The following is a 14713-nucleotide window of genomic DNA, read 5'->3' as shown; positions in this document are numbered from 1 at the left end:
CAGAAGCTCTATTTCCTGTACTTCCAAGAGACAAATCATTTGACAATATTTTGTGTTCAGAAACATTTTTGATAAAGATCTCCAGCACAGCTGTGTGCCGACGTGCTGCAGTAAGAGTATTGTCTCATTTCCAGTTAAGTGAGCTTCTGTGTTGTTCTCTCTGTGCTGTTGTTAGCTTTGCTGGATTCAACCCATTTCATTTAGCTTTACTGGGGTGGCTGTGGCTCAAGAGGTAGAGCGGGTCGTCCACTAATCGGAAGATTGGCAGTTCGATTCCGGGTTCCTCCAGTCCACATGTCGAAATGTCCTTGGGCAAGATACTGAACCCCAAATTGCTCCTGATGGCTGCTCCATCAGTGTGTGAGTGTGTGTGAATGATTAGATTCCTCTGATGGGCAGGTTGGGACCTTGCATGGTAGCCCCTGTACCCATTCAGTGTGTGAATGAGTGAATGTGACTCATAGTGTAAGAACCGCTTTAAGTGGTCGAAAGGCTAGAAAGGTGCTATACAAGTACAGTCCATTCACCATTTATTCTTCATTACTGCAGCTAATTACCTGCTGTACATTTAAATTAACACTAGTTCTGTTCAAGCACTCTTACTTCTCCTGCTCGGTGATTTGTATGTTCAGCTATTGCTCTGCCTCCTTTAGTGATAATGGTACATGTAATAAATGTAGTTTATTTGCAGTGTTGGAGGCAAGGCTTAGTTAATTGGAAGTGTGCTTTGCACCATGGAAAACCAATCATTAGCTATTATAGTGAGCCAGCCCCCAGTAGCCAGTGCGTGCCAACCCAGCATAGCTCCTACTTCCCCGGTAGTTCCCAAGCAGCCAGGAAGCCAGGGTGGTTGAGTGACTGTCCAAAGGAAACATAACCCTAAGGAGAAGCCCATGGTTCACCACTAACCAGTTTATGTTTCTAATAGGTTCTCCCCACTCAGTGCCACACCTGCTGAGAAACCAACTTTGATTATTGGCAGCTCCATAGTGAGAAATGTGAAGTTACAGACCATAGTCACATGTATTCCTGGGGCCAGATGGGGCAACATAGAATACCACTTAAAACTGTTGGCTAAGGATAAGCATAAATATGGTAAAATCATTATTCATGTCTGCAGTAATGCCTCCAGATCACGCCATTTGGAGGTCACTAAAATTAATGTTGAATCGGTGTGTACATATGTAAAGATAATGTCAAACTCCATAGTTTTCTCTGGCTGACTTTCTGGGGAAGACCTGGACTGATTAGGAGACATGCCGTACATCCCACTTTGGATGGAGCAGTTCTCATTTCTAGAAATATGGTTGAGTTTATTAGTAGACCAAAAGCATGACATCCCAGAGTTGAGTCAAGGAGGCAGAGCTGCAGTCCTACATGCTTCTCTGTGTTTCCTGTAGAACAGTTACTCACCCAAAACCCCATGGAAGCTGTCTGCCCCTGACTGCAATAGTATAACAAAATGGGAGAATTAAATGTGGACTCTTATATCTCTGTCATCTAAAGCCGTATTAGTAAAAGATCTAATATCTATCATATTGATCTACTTTGTCTTACTGGCTGTGTCATGAAAAAAAATGTTAACCTAAATGAACCCACTCCTCCTTGTCATATTCATACTCAGGGTGCGTTCTGATACCCATACTACCATACTATTTAGTATGGCAGAAAAAGATTTAGTCTGTCCCTATACATAGTATGTCAGATGTAGTATGCCAAAAGTACCAGGATGTCGAACTACATCTGGTCGCATGTTGCAGTATGCAAGCCAATATGCTTCTCTGCACAGAGGAAAATACGTCACATCGACTGAGGCGCCGAGAGAGCACAGATCAATGACAGTGCATTGACAGTGCAATGACAATAGCCAGTGCAATGACAGAAGCTGCAACAGCAGATGAAGTAGTATGTCCCAATTGTATGCATACTGCATGCAACAGTATGTACTTTGCTGCAGTACGTACTAAAAGTAAAAAGTAGAAGTATGCGATTTGGAATGCAGCATCACATTCCTCGAGACACAAGCTGAGGAGGTGGACTTGCAGCCATTTTCAGCTCAAGCCTATTAATCAACCCCAGACCTAAACTTAATCATAACTCATTCGAAAGCCTTGTTCTTAGTCTTTCACACCCAACCTGGAAAGCTTTACAGCCAATTCTATTTGTTATAGTGTACTGCCTTCCTGGCCCGTACTCTACCTTTTATCTGAATTCTCAGTTTTTATCAAGTTAAGTCCTTAGTACAGATAAAGTAATTATAGTAGGTGACTTTAATATTCATGTGAACATCTTCTCTCAGAGTGTAAATAAATCCACTCACTGCGAATGACACTCAACTCCATTGCCCCTTTAAAAAAAGAAGATAATAAAACAAAAGAGGTGTAACTCCCAAACCCACAAATTAAAGCAAATATCGCAACAACTTGGAAGGATATGATGTTTCACCAAACTGGGAGAATCTCACTTACAGTCTGGCAAGATAGTCTTAAAGGTCCAATGTGTAGAATTTGGTGGCATCTAGTGGAACAGACTTGGCAAAAATGGAATATAATATTCATAATTCTGTTTTAGTTAGTGTATAATACCATAAAATCACGAATCTTTATGTTTTTGTTACCTTACAATGAGCCCTTTATATCTACAGAGGGAGCAGGTCCCCTTCTGTGGAGCCCGCCATGTTTCTACAGTAGCCCAGAATGGACAAACCAAACACTGTCTCTAGAGAGGGCCTTTCACATTTTTCATGAGTTTCATGTCCACCGTAGGTTCTCCTACACACTTGGATGAGGGGAGGGGTATTCAGTTGGTTGCAATGATCCATGTATTTCTATAGCTCTCAGTAGTAATGACTTCATCAGCTTCTTTAATGATAAAATCCTAACTATTAGAGACAAAATTCATCACCTCCTGCCCTCAACTGGCACTGATTTATCCTCAAACACAGGAACCTCGGAAACAACTGTAAAACCTGATAGATATTTAGAATGTTTTTCCCCAATTGGCCTTCCTAAACTAACTTCAACAATTTCATCATCTAAACCATCAACCTGTCTCTTAGGCCCCATCCCAACTAGGCTGTTTAAGGTCTAGTAAAGAAGTTAGCACTTCTTTACTAGATATGATCAATCTGTCTTTAGTAATAGGCTATTTGCCACAGTTCTTTAAAGTAGCTGTAAACAAACCTCTTCTTAAAAAACCTACTCTTGATCAGGCATTTTAGCCAACTATAGAGCTATATCTAACCTTCCCTTTCTCTCTAAGAGCCTTGAGAAAGCAGTCACAAGTCAGTTGTGTGGCTTTCTACATAACAATAGTTTATTTGAGAATTTTCAGTCAGGATTTAGAGTGCATCATAACACAGAGACAGCACTGGTGAAAGTTACAAATGACCTCCTAACTGCATCGGACAAAGGACTTCCCTCTGTACTTGTCTTGTTAGATCTTAGTGCTGCATTTGACACCATTATATATATTTATATTTTTTATTTTATATTTGTATTGTAATCAGGGCATCCTGAAAAAGAGAAAAAGAGACCTCAATGGCCTACTCTGTTTAAATGAAGGTGTAGGAGCCATTTATGTTGATTGTTGGCATGTCATTTGTTTAGTTATAACTTGCAGTATTATTTTGGACACTGGGTGGCGGTCATGAGATGCACAGGGTTGTATATTTAGGGGCATAGGTGACAGGAAACGGCAGGCACAGGCAGGTGGGGCACATACAGTTCTTCACAGATCGGGAACAGACTCACACTATAGCTGGCAGGATAGAAACCCGGTATGTTCATGACATGTACAAAGACTTCAATAAAACAACAAACTAAACGGCAGCCAACGGACTGGAAAATCTGTTCTTGAATCTGCGTAAGATCACTCCTAACCAAACCTACCTGTGTAGTAATGGCAAACCGGAAAAACAGGAAAAGAAAGGACATCGAAAAATGAAAATTGCCATTACACCTAAGTAAGAACTCGCTCTTCGAGTGAAATTGGAGCTCGTGAGTCATTCAGACGGACTGAGCATTGTCATGCGGAACAACAAAGAGGACGCCGCCATTTCCAAACCAGGTGGACATCTTCGTCACCTGCGCTTACCTGACGGTGATTGAAAACCGCAAACTGAGTGAGTACATGCAAGCATTAAGCTTTATTGGAGAAGCTATATGCGAAGCCGTATTGGAAGACGGCTATTATAATGGAGTTGGTGGACTGAAGACTGAAAGCTACGATCGCACATCGATCAGCTGTTTGAAACATTGTGCTGGCAGCATACTGCTTTCGTCAACAAGTCTTAAAGAGACAGTGAACAAATATGTCTGATGCTCAGTCACAAGATGACGATGTTGAAAAGGAAAAAAGGGTTATCAAACACACTGCCAAAGGCTTGGAATTGTTCATTGCAAATTGTCAAAAGACACGAAACAGGAAATGTAAACAAGCTAACAAGTTGATGGAAATGCTGAAAGAGCTCATGAAACCAAAGGAAAATGCAAGAGAAGTACAATCTAATTTGTTTCAATTAATCAAGCTCTGTGATGAAGCCAAGGAAAACCATGAATCACTGGTGAATTTACCACTGCCTGAAGATGAACTTGAAAAGCAAAATCAGTGGTTTCAACGAAAAATGGAAATCTTTAAAGGGTGTATACAAAATGTAAAGGTGTGGTTACCTGAGGCTGGACAGCAAATTGCACACTCCATTGCTGAAAGTGTCATACTACAAAGTGTAGTAAATTCAGATGACATTGGTCCTGATGACAGTGTTTCAAATGCCTCAAAACCTAAATCAAAGCACAAATCCAGTTCTTCATCACGTGCATCTTCAACATCCTCTGCTCGCATTAAAGCTCAAGCAGAAAAGGCTGCTCTCATGGAACGTGTTGCTGCCCTGAAGAAAAAACATGAGCTTGAGGCACAAGAAGAACAATTGAAAAGAAAGAAAGAGCAACTGGAACTAGAAACTGAACTGGCAGCAACCAATGCAAAAATCAACATACTTGAGGCTCTGGGATCATGTAGCAGCTCTAGAGTTTCTGATGGCATGAACTCTTATTTGAGAAAAGGAACTGCTCAAAATGAAACATCAGCTAAATTAAATCCACACGCAAATGAATATTTACCAGATCACGTGCAGCAAAGACAGAATGTGTTGATTGAAACTAACTCTTCTTCCCAGCAACAGGTTGTTAGACCAAAAGAAACAGCTCACGGACCATCTGTTCGACCTCATGATACAACCCATCTAATACAATATTCTCCTCAAAGGCAAAATGTACAGAGTCGTATGCAGGGGTATGTTCGCACTACACCCCCCGTATTGAATGATGGCAATCAAGTTGATATGTGTAACCTAATACAGAGGCAAAATGACATCACTGCTCTCCTGGCTCAACAAAGTCTCTCTTCTACTTTACCACCAAGAGTCATTCCTGTTTATGATGGTGATCCTTTACAGTACAAAGTTTTCCGCAGGGCATTTGAGAGAGGAGTGGAAAAAAAGTGTGATGACTACAGTGACTGCTTGCATTTCCTAGAGCAATATACAAGAGGGCTTCCAAAAGACTTAGTCCGCAGCTGTCAACATCTGCCCCCAGCCCAGGGCTATCAAAGAGCAAAAGATCTGCTCAAAGAACATTTTGGTAATGAACATAAGATTGCCACCGCATATATGGACAAAGCATTTGCCTGGTCAGTGATCAAATCAGAGGATGTGGAAGCATTGCAGGCATTCTCACTGTTCCTTAGAGGTTGTTGCATTGCAATGGAACATCTCACCTATATGGAGGAAATGAATGTTGCTTCCAGTATGAAGACCATCCTTCTGAAACTACCTTACAGGCTCAGAGACAAGTGGAGAAGTAGAGCATGTCAGTTACAGGAGCAGCGTGGACATCGAGCTAGATTTTCTGACCTGGTAGACTTCATAGAGAGACAAGTGAAGATACTATCAGATCCACTTTTTGGAAACATTCAGGATGCTAAGCCAGCTGCAACTGTCAAAAGCTCTACTAAAACAAGAGAAAAGTCAAGACCTAGAGGAAGCAGTTTTGCAACAGCTGTAACACCTGTAAAAACATCAGTACAAGAAAATTTGACAACAAATGGAATGAAAGGAAATGTACCTACTACCAATTCTCAAAGTTCTTGTTCTGCAACAAGAGTGGTCACACATTGGGGCGGTGTGCACAGATCAGGAAGAAGATGCACAGAGAAAAAATAGACTTCTTAAAGGAGAAGGGAGTCTGTTTTGGATGTTTAAAAATAGGACACATGAGCAAAGACTGCAAGAGTCGTTTGACTTGTGATGTGTGCAACCAAAATCATCCTGAAATACTTCACATTGAACAAAAGGACAAAGGAAAAAAAACAGAACATACAGAACAGAGTGAAAAAGCAACTGGGAGTAATGCTGTTCCCTCACCTCATACATGTGGGCATATTGGGGCCGGTGATGAAAACTGTACCTTTTCCATTGTACCAGTACAAGTAAAGAGCCAAAAGGGGGACACAGTGTTGCAAACATATGCATTTTTGGATCATGGAAGTACATCTACCTTTTGCACAGAAAGCTTGATGAGAAGGCTGAACATAACAGGGCAAAGGACCAATATTCTTTTACGTACCATGAACCAAGTGAAGCCTGTGACCAGTCATCATATCTCAGGTTTGGAAATATCTAGTCTGGACAAAGACTATTTCATTCAAATATCTGATGTGTTCACACATAAAACCATGCCTGTTTCCCAGCTCAACATTCCCAGACAAGAAGATCTGACACAATGGCCTTACTTGAAGGATATCAAGATTCATGAAATAGACTCTGGCATTGACCTACTCATCGGGACAAATGCTTCAAAGGTATTGGAACCTTGGGAGCTGGTCAACAGCCAAGGGGATGGACCATATGCTGTGAGGACCCTACTGGGGTGGGTCATCTATGGTCCCCTGAGAGGAGACAAAAGCATAAGGGATGAAAATGGCTGCCCTGCTGCTGCTGTCAATCGAATATCCATTGTAAACTTGGAGGAGCTACTGGTCAAACAGTACAATCATGACTTCAGTGAAGGAACCAGCAAGGAAACAGAGGAAATGTCTAGGGAAGATGTAAAATTCTTGGACATTGTGAATCGCTCAGCAAAAGTGACAGATGGACACTACTGCCTAGACTTACCTTTCACACAAGAAAAGCCCAGCATGCCAAATAACCGTTGCATTGCAGTGCAGCGCATCCAAAGCCTGAAACGCAAGTTTGCCAAGAATAAGAAATTTCATGATGAATATACATCTTTCCTCACAGAAATGATTGTCAATGGTTATGCTGAGGTGGTACCAGTCGACCAGCTGAATCGAAGCGATGGAGAACTCTGGTACATCCCACATCACGGAGTGTATCACTCAAAGAAAGGAACCTTAAGGGTAGTGTTTGACTGTGGTGCAGTCTTTAAAGGAACATCACTTAACTGCCAATTGCTGCAGGGTCCAGACCTTACCAACTCACTCATTGGAGTTCTCATCAGATTCAGACAAGAGCCGGTTGCTTTGATGGCTGACATCAAAGCAATGTTTCATCAAGTCAGAGTATCAGAAAAGCATGTTGACTATCTGCGATTCCTGTGGTGGCCCGATGGTGATGTGCAGCAAGATCTTATTGAATATCGGATGAAAGTACATCTCTTTGGAGCCGTGTCGTCACCAAGTTGTGCAAACTTTGCATTAAGGAAGACTGCTGATGACAACAAAGGTCACTTTCCATCAGAGGTAACAAACACAGTAAAGAACAACTTCTATGTAGATGATTGTTTGAAATCCCTGCCTTCGGAACAGGAAGCAGTTCAAATGGTAAGAGACCTGACTGCTCTCTGCAAAATGGGAGGATTCATGCTGTCAAAGTGGATCAGCAACAGCCGTGCTGTATTGGCATCCATTCCCCAAGAAAACCGAACCAAAGAGACTAAGGAGTTGGACTTGGACAAAGACAATCTGCCAATGGAAAGAGCCTTGGGATTGCACTGGTGCGTTGAAACAGATGTCTTCAAGTTCAAAATTGCTGCACAGGAACGACCATACACCAGACATGGCATCTTGTCCGTAGTCGGCTCTATATACGATCCTTTAGGATTTGTGGCACCATTTACTCTGCCAGCCAAACTGATTATGCAGGAGCTCTGTAAGAGAAAAACTTGGATGGGTTGAATACATACCCCAAACCTTCTTGCATCGGTGGACAGGATGGCTAGCAGACCTTAACAAGATGGCAGTTTAAAGTAGACCGGTGCATGAAGCTCACAAGCTTTGGTCAAATCAGATTTGCACAGCTACACCACTTTTCAGATGCCAGTGAAAGTGGCTATGGTACTGCCTCATATATAAGACTGGAAAACTATAACAGAGAAGCGCATGTTGCATTCATAATAGGGAAATCCAGAGTGGCACCATTGAAACAAATAACGATTCCCCGAATGGAGCTCACAGCTGCAGTCCTAGCTGTCAAAGTTGACACAATGCTACGAAAGGAATTACAGCTTCAACTGGACAAATCCATCTTCTGGACCGATAGCACAACGGCGCTTAAATACATCAACAACGAAACCAAGCGTTTCCAAACATTTGTAGCAAACGGGACCTCTTTTATAAGGGATGCTACTGATGTATCACAATGGAGATATGTTAACACAAAGGAAAATCCTGCAGATGAAGCCTCTAGAGGACTAACAGCAGACCGCTTCTTGAGCTGCAAAGGATGGATCCAGGGACCAGATTTTCTCTGTAAGCCAGACAGAGAATGGCCAAAACCTCACTTGGAATCTGCAATCTCTGCTAATGATCCAATGGATCTGGAAGCACTCACACCAAACCATCTTCTTCTGCTGAAGCCTAAGCCAATACTACCACCTGGACTCTTTGTAAAAAAAGACTTGTACATCAAACGGAGATGGACACAAGTGCAATACATGGCAGATCTCTTTTGGAAACGGTGGACACAGGAATACTTACCTCTTATCCAAGAACGACAACGGTGGTCAAAGGTAAAAAGAAGCTTTGCTCCAGGTGACATTGTTGTGGTGGTTGATTCTACTGCACCACGAGGCTCATGGCTAATGGGCAGAATACTGGAAACTAAACCAGATGCACAAGGACTTGTGCGCACAGTTCGACTCCAGACGAAGAGCAGCATCTTGGAAAGACCAATAACAAAGATATGTCTGCTCCAAGAAGCCGAGACCTAAACGGCAAGAAAAAAAAGAAAAAAAAAAGGGAAGATTGAAGAATCAGTAAAGAAGATTAATGCCAACACATAGTAGATGCATTTTTTGAAAATTGTATATGTAATGTATAATGGATATGGCACCTTTTTTATTGGTAATTGTTTTGTTATATACTTAAAACAATTAGGGGCCGGTATGTAGGAGCCATTTATGTTGATTGTTGGCATGTCATTTGTTTAGTTATAACTTGCAGTATTATTTTGGACACTGGGTGGCGGTCATGAGATGCACAGGGTTGTATATTTAGGGGCATAGGTGACAGGAAAAACGGCAGGCACAGGCAGGTGGGGCACATACAGTTCTTCACAGATCGGGAACAGACGCACACTATAGCTGGCAGGATAGAAACCCGGTATGTTCATGACATGTACAAAGACTTCAATAAAACAACAAACTAAACGGCAGCCAACGGACTGGAAAATCTGTTCTTGAATCTGCGTAAGATCACTCCTAACCAAACCTACCTGTGTAGTAATGGCAAACCGGAAAAACAGGAAAAGAAAGGACATCGAAAAATGAAAATTGCCATTACAGAAGGTTTGAATGAATGAAAAATGAATGAATTGACCATCACATCTGTTTACCAAGCGGGTAGCTCCCGGTTTGAAAAGTGAAGCCAATGCGGAAGTGCCTTAAACCTGTATTCTCTCTAATGGCCAGCAGGGGATGACTCCACTGGCTGCAAAAAGAAGTCCGATTGTATGGAAGTCTATGAGAAAATAATCCTACTTCTCACTTGATTTATGATCCTAGTAAACACTTTCCTAATGAGTTTATGGACTCAATCACTAGTTTAAAGTCTTCTTCAATATATCATGATGTTCATTTTGTAATTTATGGCCACATTTAGAGTAAAATAGATGATAAAGAAGCATATGCTTTAGGGTGGGGCTACGTTGTGATTGACAAGTCAGTACCACGGTGACAATGTTGATTGTAACGATTGTAATGTAACCATGGCGTAACACAAATTCAGAGTATAGGCGTAGCTGCTGTGATTTCACAGCATGTTTTCAGTTCATGAAAGTTAATTGTAACATTTTGTTTGCCTAAAAAAGTCTTGTCCAGCATTTGGTTGTGATAAAAGATCCTCTAAGGAGTCGTATGTTCAGTTTTTTCGGTGAGCACATTTTGTTTTAATTGTTTTAGCCCTGTTTTGCGCTAGTGGAAATTAACATTACCATTATCACTGTTAACCATAGATTGTAAATGCACCATGCTAGCCATGCTAGCAGCTAGCACTATGGTCAGCACCACCCTCTCATCCAAATATGGTCACTTCTGGCTCCAAAAATCAAACAAATCCAAACTCAAACTCAAGGCTTCAAAACGGCAGTTCGCAAACCAATGGGTGACGTCACGGTGACCACTACCATATTTTTTTTACAGTCAATGCTTATTACAGAGACTGGAACATTTAATTGGCATTAAAGAAACCATACTAAGCTGGTTTAAGTCCTATTTATCAGATCGATTTCAGTCTGTACTGACATGGAGTTCCATAAGGTTCTGTGCTCTGAACAATACTATTCACCATATATATGCTCCCTTTAGGTAATATTATTAGGAAATACTCCATAAATTTTCATTGTTATACAGATGATACCCAATTTTATTTATCAATGCAGCCAGATGAAACCAGTCAGTTAACTAAACTCCAAGCATGCCTTAAAGACATGAAGACCTGGATGACCTGCAATGCTCTGCTACTAAACTCAGACAAAACTGAGTTATTGTGCCTGGCCTTACACACTTTAGAAACACATTATCTAATGATATAGCTACTCTAGGTGGCATTGCCTTGGAATCTGGGAGGTACCATGTACCATTAATGTATGTTACTAACTTGGCATCTTCCCCGTATCTTTGTGCTTTCTTATCTGGCAGGAGACCTTTGGCTGTGGACAAAATGCTGCCCAGCTTGCTGCCCACTGCTGCTGCTATTATTATTCATCATTTTTGCCCACTTATTAGTTATTATTAGTCATATTTCTATTATTATTGTTGTTGCTGTACTTCTCTGTGTCTCTCTCTACCCTCTCCCTCTCCCTCTTTCTCTTTCAACCCAACCAATCAAGGCAGATGGCTGCCCACGTAGAGCCCAGTTCTGATCAAGGTTTCTTGCTGTTAATGGGGAGTTTTCCTTGTTCCTGTCATGAAGTGCTTGCTTATGGGGGAATGTTGGGTCTCTGTAAATTAAAGAGTACAGCCTCAACCTGCTCTCTGTGTAAGATGCCCTGAGATAACTTCCGTTGTGATCTGGCACTATATAAATAAAAATTTTCTTGACTCTTAAATTTTGAGTGGGACTAGTGGGCCAGTGATAGTATGCATTACTGTGACACTGTGACAGTACATTACTGGGCCAGTGACAGTAAGCATTACTGTCACTGGCCCTCTAGTCCTGTCAGTTTTTTTAGCCCATCCCTTAGACTGCAAACTGGACTATGAAGAGGACATGAACATCATTAATAACTTAGAAATCATGGTGAAATACCTTAGTTGTATTAATTAATATACTGTTCTTGCATTAAGGCATGAATGAGATACTGCTCATTCTTGTACCTTCTTCATAGACCATGAGGTATTACATGAATGAATTCATCCTTTTTCATGCATGAAGTCATACGTGAATACATGATTATTCATGTACCTTACCATAAAGTGTTATATATGTAAAAAGATTTAAATATATGAAAATGCAGCCTATAAAACAAAAAACAGTAACTATAATGAAGCTCTCTGAACTGTCATAAACATGAATATTAAGCCATTTTAGCTCTCTTGTAGACAATCTATGTAATATAGATATCTCTGGTATTTCTGTAATGCAGTTTCTTTCAACATATACTCATGATACCAACATATGGAATAAGCTAAAAATCAGATGATAATATCGGCCAGGCTGTTGAAGAAGTTGGGCTCATGATCTAGTTGTTGGTTGAATCACTGTAATAGAACCTTGTCACAAAGGCTAGCAAAATGGCCAACAGGAAGTGCCACTTAATTTTAAGTTGTAACCTGCACTTTAAATCTCACTTCGTCTCTCTGTCCCTCTCTCTCTTGCTCACTTCTGACAGTAAAAGCTACTTTGTAGATCAAATCAATGTAGATGTTTTGACACAAGGTATTTGTTTCCTTGTCCTCTTCCAGGAGTTACCTGGACATGGCTAAAGTTCTGGTGTTTCGCCACCTCTTCTGGTTTGTGCTGTCAGTGGTCTTCATCACCGGGGCCACCAGGATCTCTGTGTTCGGGTTGGGCTACCTTCTAGCCTGCTTCTTTTTTCTGCTGTTTGGAACCCAACTATTGGTCAAAACATCCAGGACCCGTCTCGCCCTGTGGGACTGTCTCATCATCTATAATGTGGCAGTCATTGTATCCAAAAATATGTTATCAGTAAGTATAAAGCTCATCATTTGGAGCTAGATTGAAGCTTTCACACAGTCAGGCAGGTTGGAAATAAGCCAGTTGTTTATCCAGATGATCAAAAGAAATGAAAGACCTGAAATGTCTGTAATAATCTCTCATTGCTCAGGAAAACTGTGCACACTACTACAGTAATTAGAGCTGAAGAAGGAAGTGTTCTATTAACTGTGATGGATGTTTACAAAAGACAGTTTGGGTCATAATTTTACAGTTCGCTTTTGTTTTCTTACCAAATGAGTTTGCCTAACCTGGTGGTAAGATACACAGGAAGCAATTAATGTGCACCTTCTAAAAATGTAACTAGACATTAGAGCTCCAGTAGCTAGAGAGACACAGCCACAACAAAAACTCAGATTGGTCAGCTTGGACTGCTGGTGCCTTATTGATGTGTTTTTCCATGAGGCTGAATTTCATGGCCTAAAGGTCTTTGAATTGTCAACACCTCATGGTGGGGCCAATTTTGACTCCAGAGTACCATTACTGATGTTATATCCAGTGTTCCGCAGTAACGCACGACTTTGAAATAATGTGAATTTGAAGTAATGTGTTACAATAGTATTACTTTTTTCAGCAAGAGTAAAGCGTTTCCTCTATAATTGTTGGAGAACCCCCGCCAGGTCAAGAAAATATTTTTTTAATGCCAACCCCCCCCCCAAAAAAACGCCAAATATTCATTCATTTGGAAATCAATAGCATTTGGGAGCCTCTGTGCTGTTCCAAAACGTGAGTTAACCTCTGTGTCATTGCCTGGGAAACTTTTGGTAGCATTGCTCCTTTTTTAAGGAATTCAGCAGTATGTAACATGTGTTTGTAGCGGGTGAGCAGTAAATTGTCAGTCTAGTAGTAAATGTACAGTACAGACCACAGTGTGTCAGTTAATAAATTCTGCAGCTTGTCAAGACAAGTCACGTCTGTTGTTTCTCCAAGTGCTGGAAAATTTAAGGGGGTTAGCTCCAAAGTTAGCAACAATGAAGAGAAGCAGAGAACAGAGAAATTTGTGGCTGCTGAGTCTCCTGATTTTACAATCACGATTTTTGGGATTAGTAATTTACAGTTATTAATCTCAGATACTGGGGGTCTGCGTGCTCACCATTGGGATTAATGGAGGGTTGATATCAGTGTGGGGTGACAAATAAAAATGACAACTGAGTAATGAAATTAAAGTAAAAAAATAATAGAACATGTTACTTTTGCTGCTGAGTAATAAGTAAAGCAATATAATTACTTTTTCAAAGAGTAATATGTAATTAGTAATTAATTACAATTTTCAAGCAACTTGCCTAACATTGGTCATATGGACTGTAAAGACTAAAATTGAGTATCCACAAACCGATGAATTTTGTGTATCTGTGTGTGTGTTTTTCAGATCCTGGCATGTGTGTTTGTGTCTGATTTGCAGAAGGGCTTCTGTTGGGTGATCCAACTATTCAGTCTGGTTTGTACAGTCAAAGGATACTATGACCGTAAGTGCTTTAAAAATAATTTATAAAATGGATAATTCCGGTCCTAGATTATGATTGGCTGAGCCGAATTCGAAGCCTTTGTAAAATACTCTATAAACACACACTTGTGACCGCATTACAAACTACTGTGCCAATTAGTCAGCTATACAATTGTTTCACAATGTCAGATTTTGTAGTGGTTTACACATTTTCACCAACCGCTGCTTGTAAAGCACCAGTGTACAAAAACTCTCTGATGCTGGCCTATAGGCAAGAGAAATCATGTCAGTGATGGGGCATAAATGTGAATCGTCCATAGTATCTTACTGGCGCCCAAACTACAATGAGAAGATGCTAGAGCTATATCTTTGCTTCTGGTACCGTGCAATCAAAACGCACTTGTCCAGAGTCAAACACCCCTGTACGAGCAAAGAGTGCTAATATAATTGTTCACTACTTCCAACATTTGCATAATTAAAGGCAATATCCAGACAAATGTGAAGAATCACCCCAATCTTTAAGGATGCTTGACTACCCTGATAGCATACTTTGCATTCACCTGTGTGTCACTTGCAACC

General features: G+C 40.8%; 1 protein-coding gene across 2 annotated transcripts in view; it reads left to right on the top strand.

Moving 5' to 3' along the window:
• Positions 1-14713, top strand: part of piezo1 (piezo-type mechanosensitive ion channel component 1) — a 171888-nt gene that overhangs the window by 104297 nt on the left and 52878 nt on the right. For both annotated transcript variants that reach the window (XM_044372289.1, XM_044372287.1), the window contains exons 25-26: positions 12420-12663; positions 14060-14156. In XM_044372289.1, the coding sequence (XP_044228224.1) occupies positions 12420-12663; positions 14060-14156 (341 nt within the window). The remainder of the gene's footprint in view (positions 1-12419; positions 12664-14059; positions 14157-14713) is intronic.

Source organism: Thunnus albacares, chromosome 14 (assembly GCF_914725855.1).
Source record: "Thunnus albacares chromosome 14, fThuAlb1.1, whole genome shotgun sequence".
Taxonomy (NCBI): domain Eukaryota; kingdom Metazoa; phylum Chordata; class Actinopteri; order Scombriformes; family Scombridae; genus Thunnus; species Thunnus albacares.
This window is presented reverse-complemented; position numbering and strand designations above follow the sequence as displayed.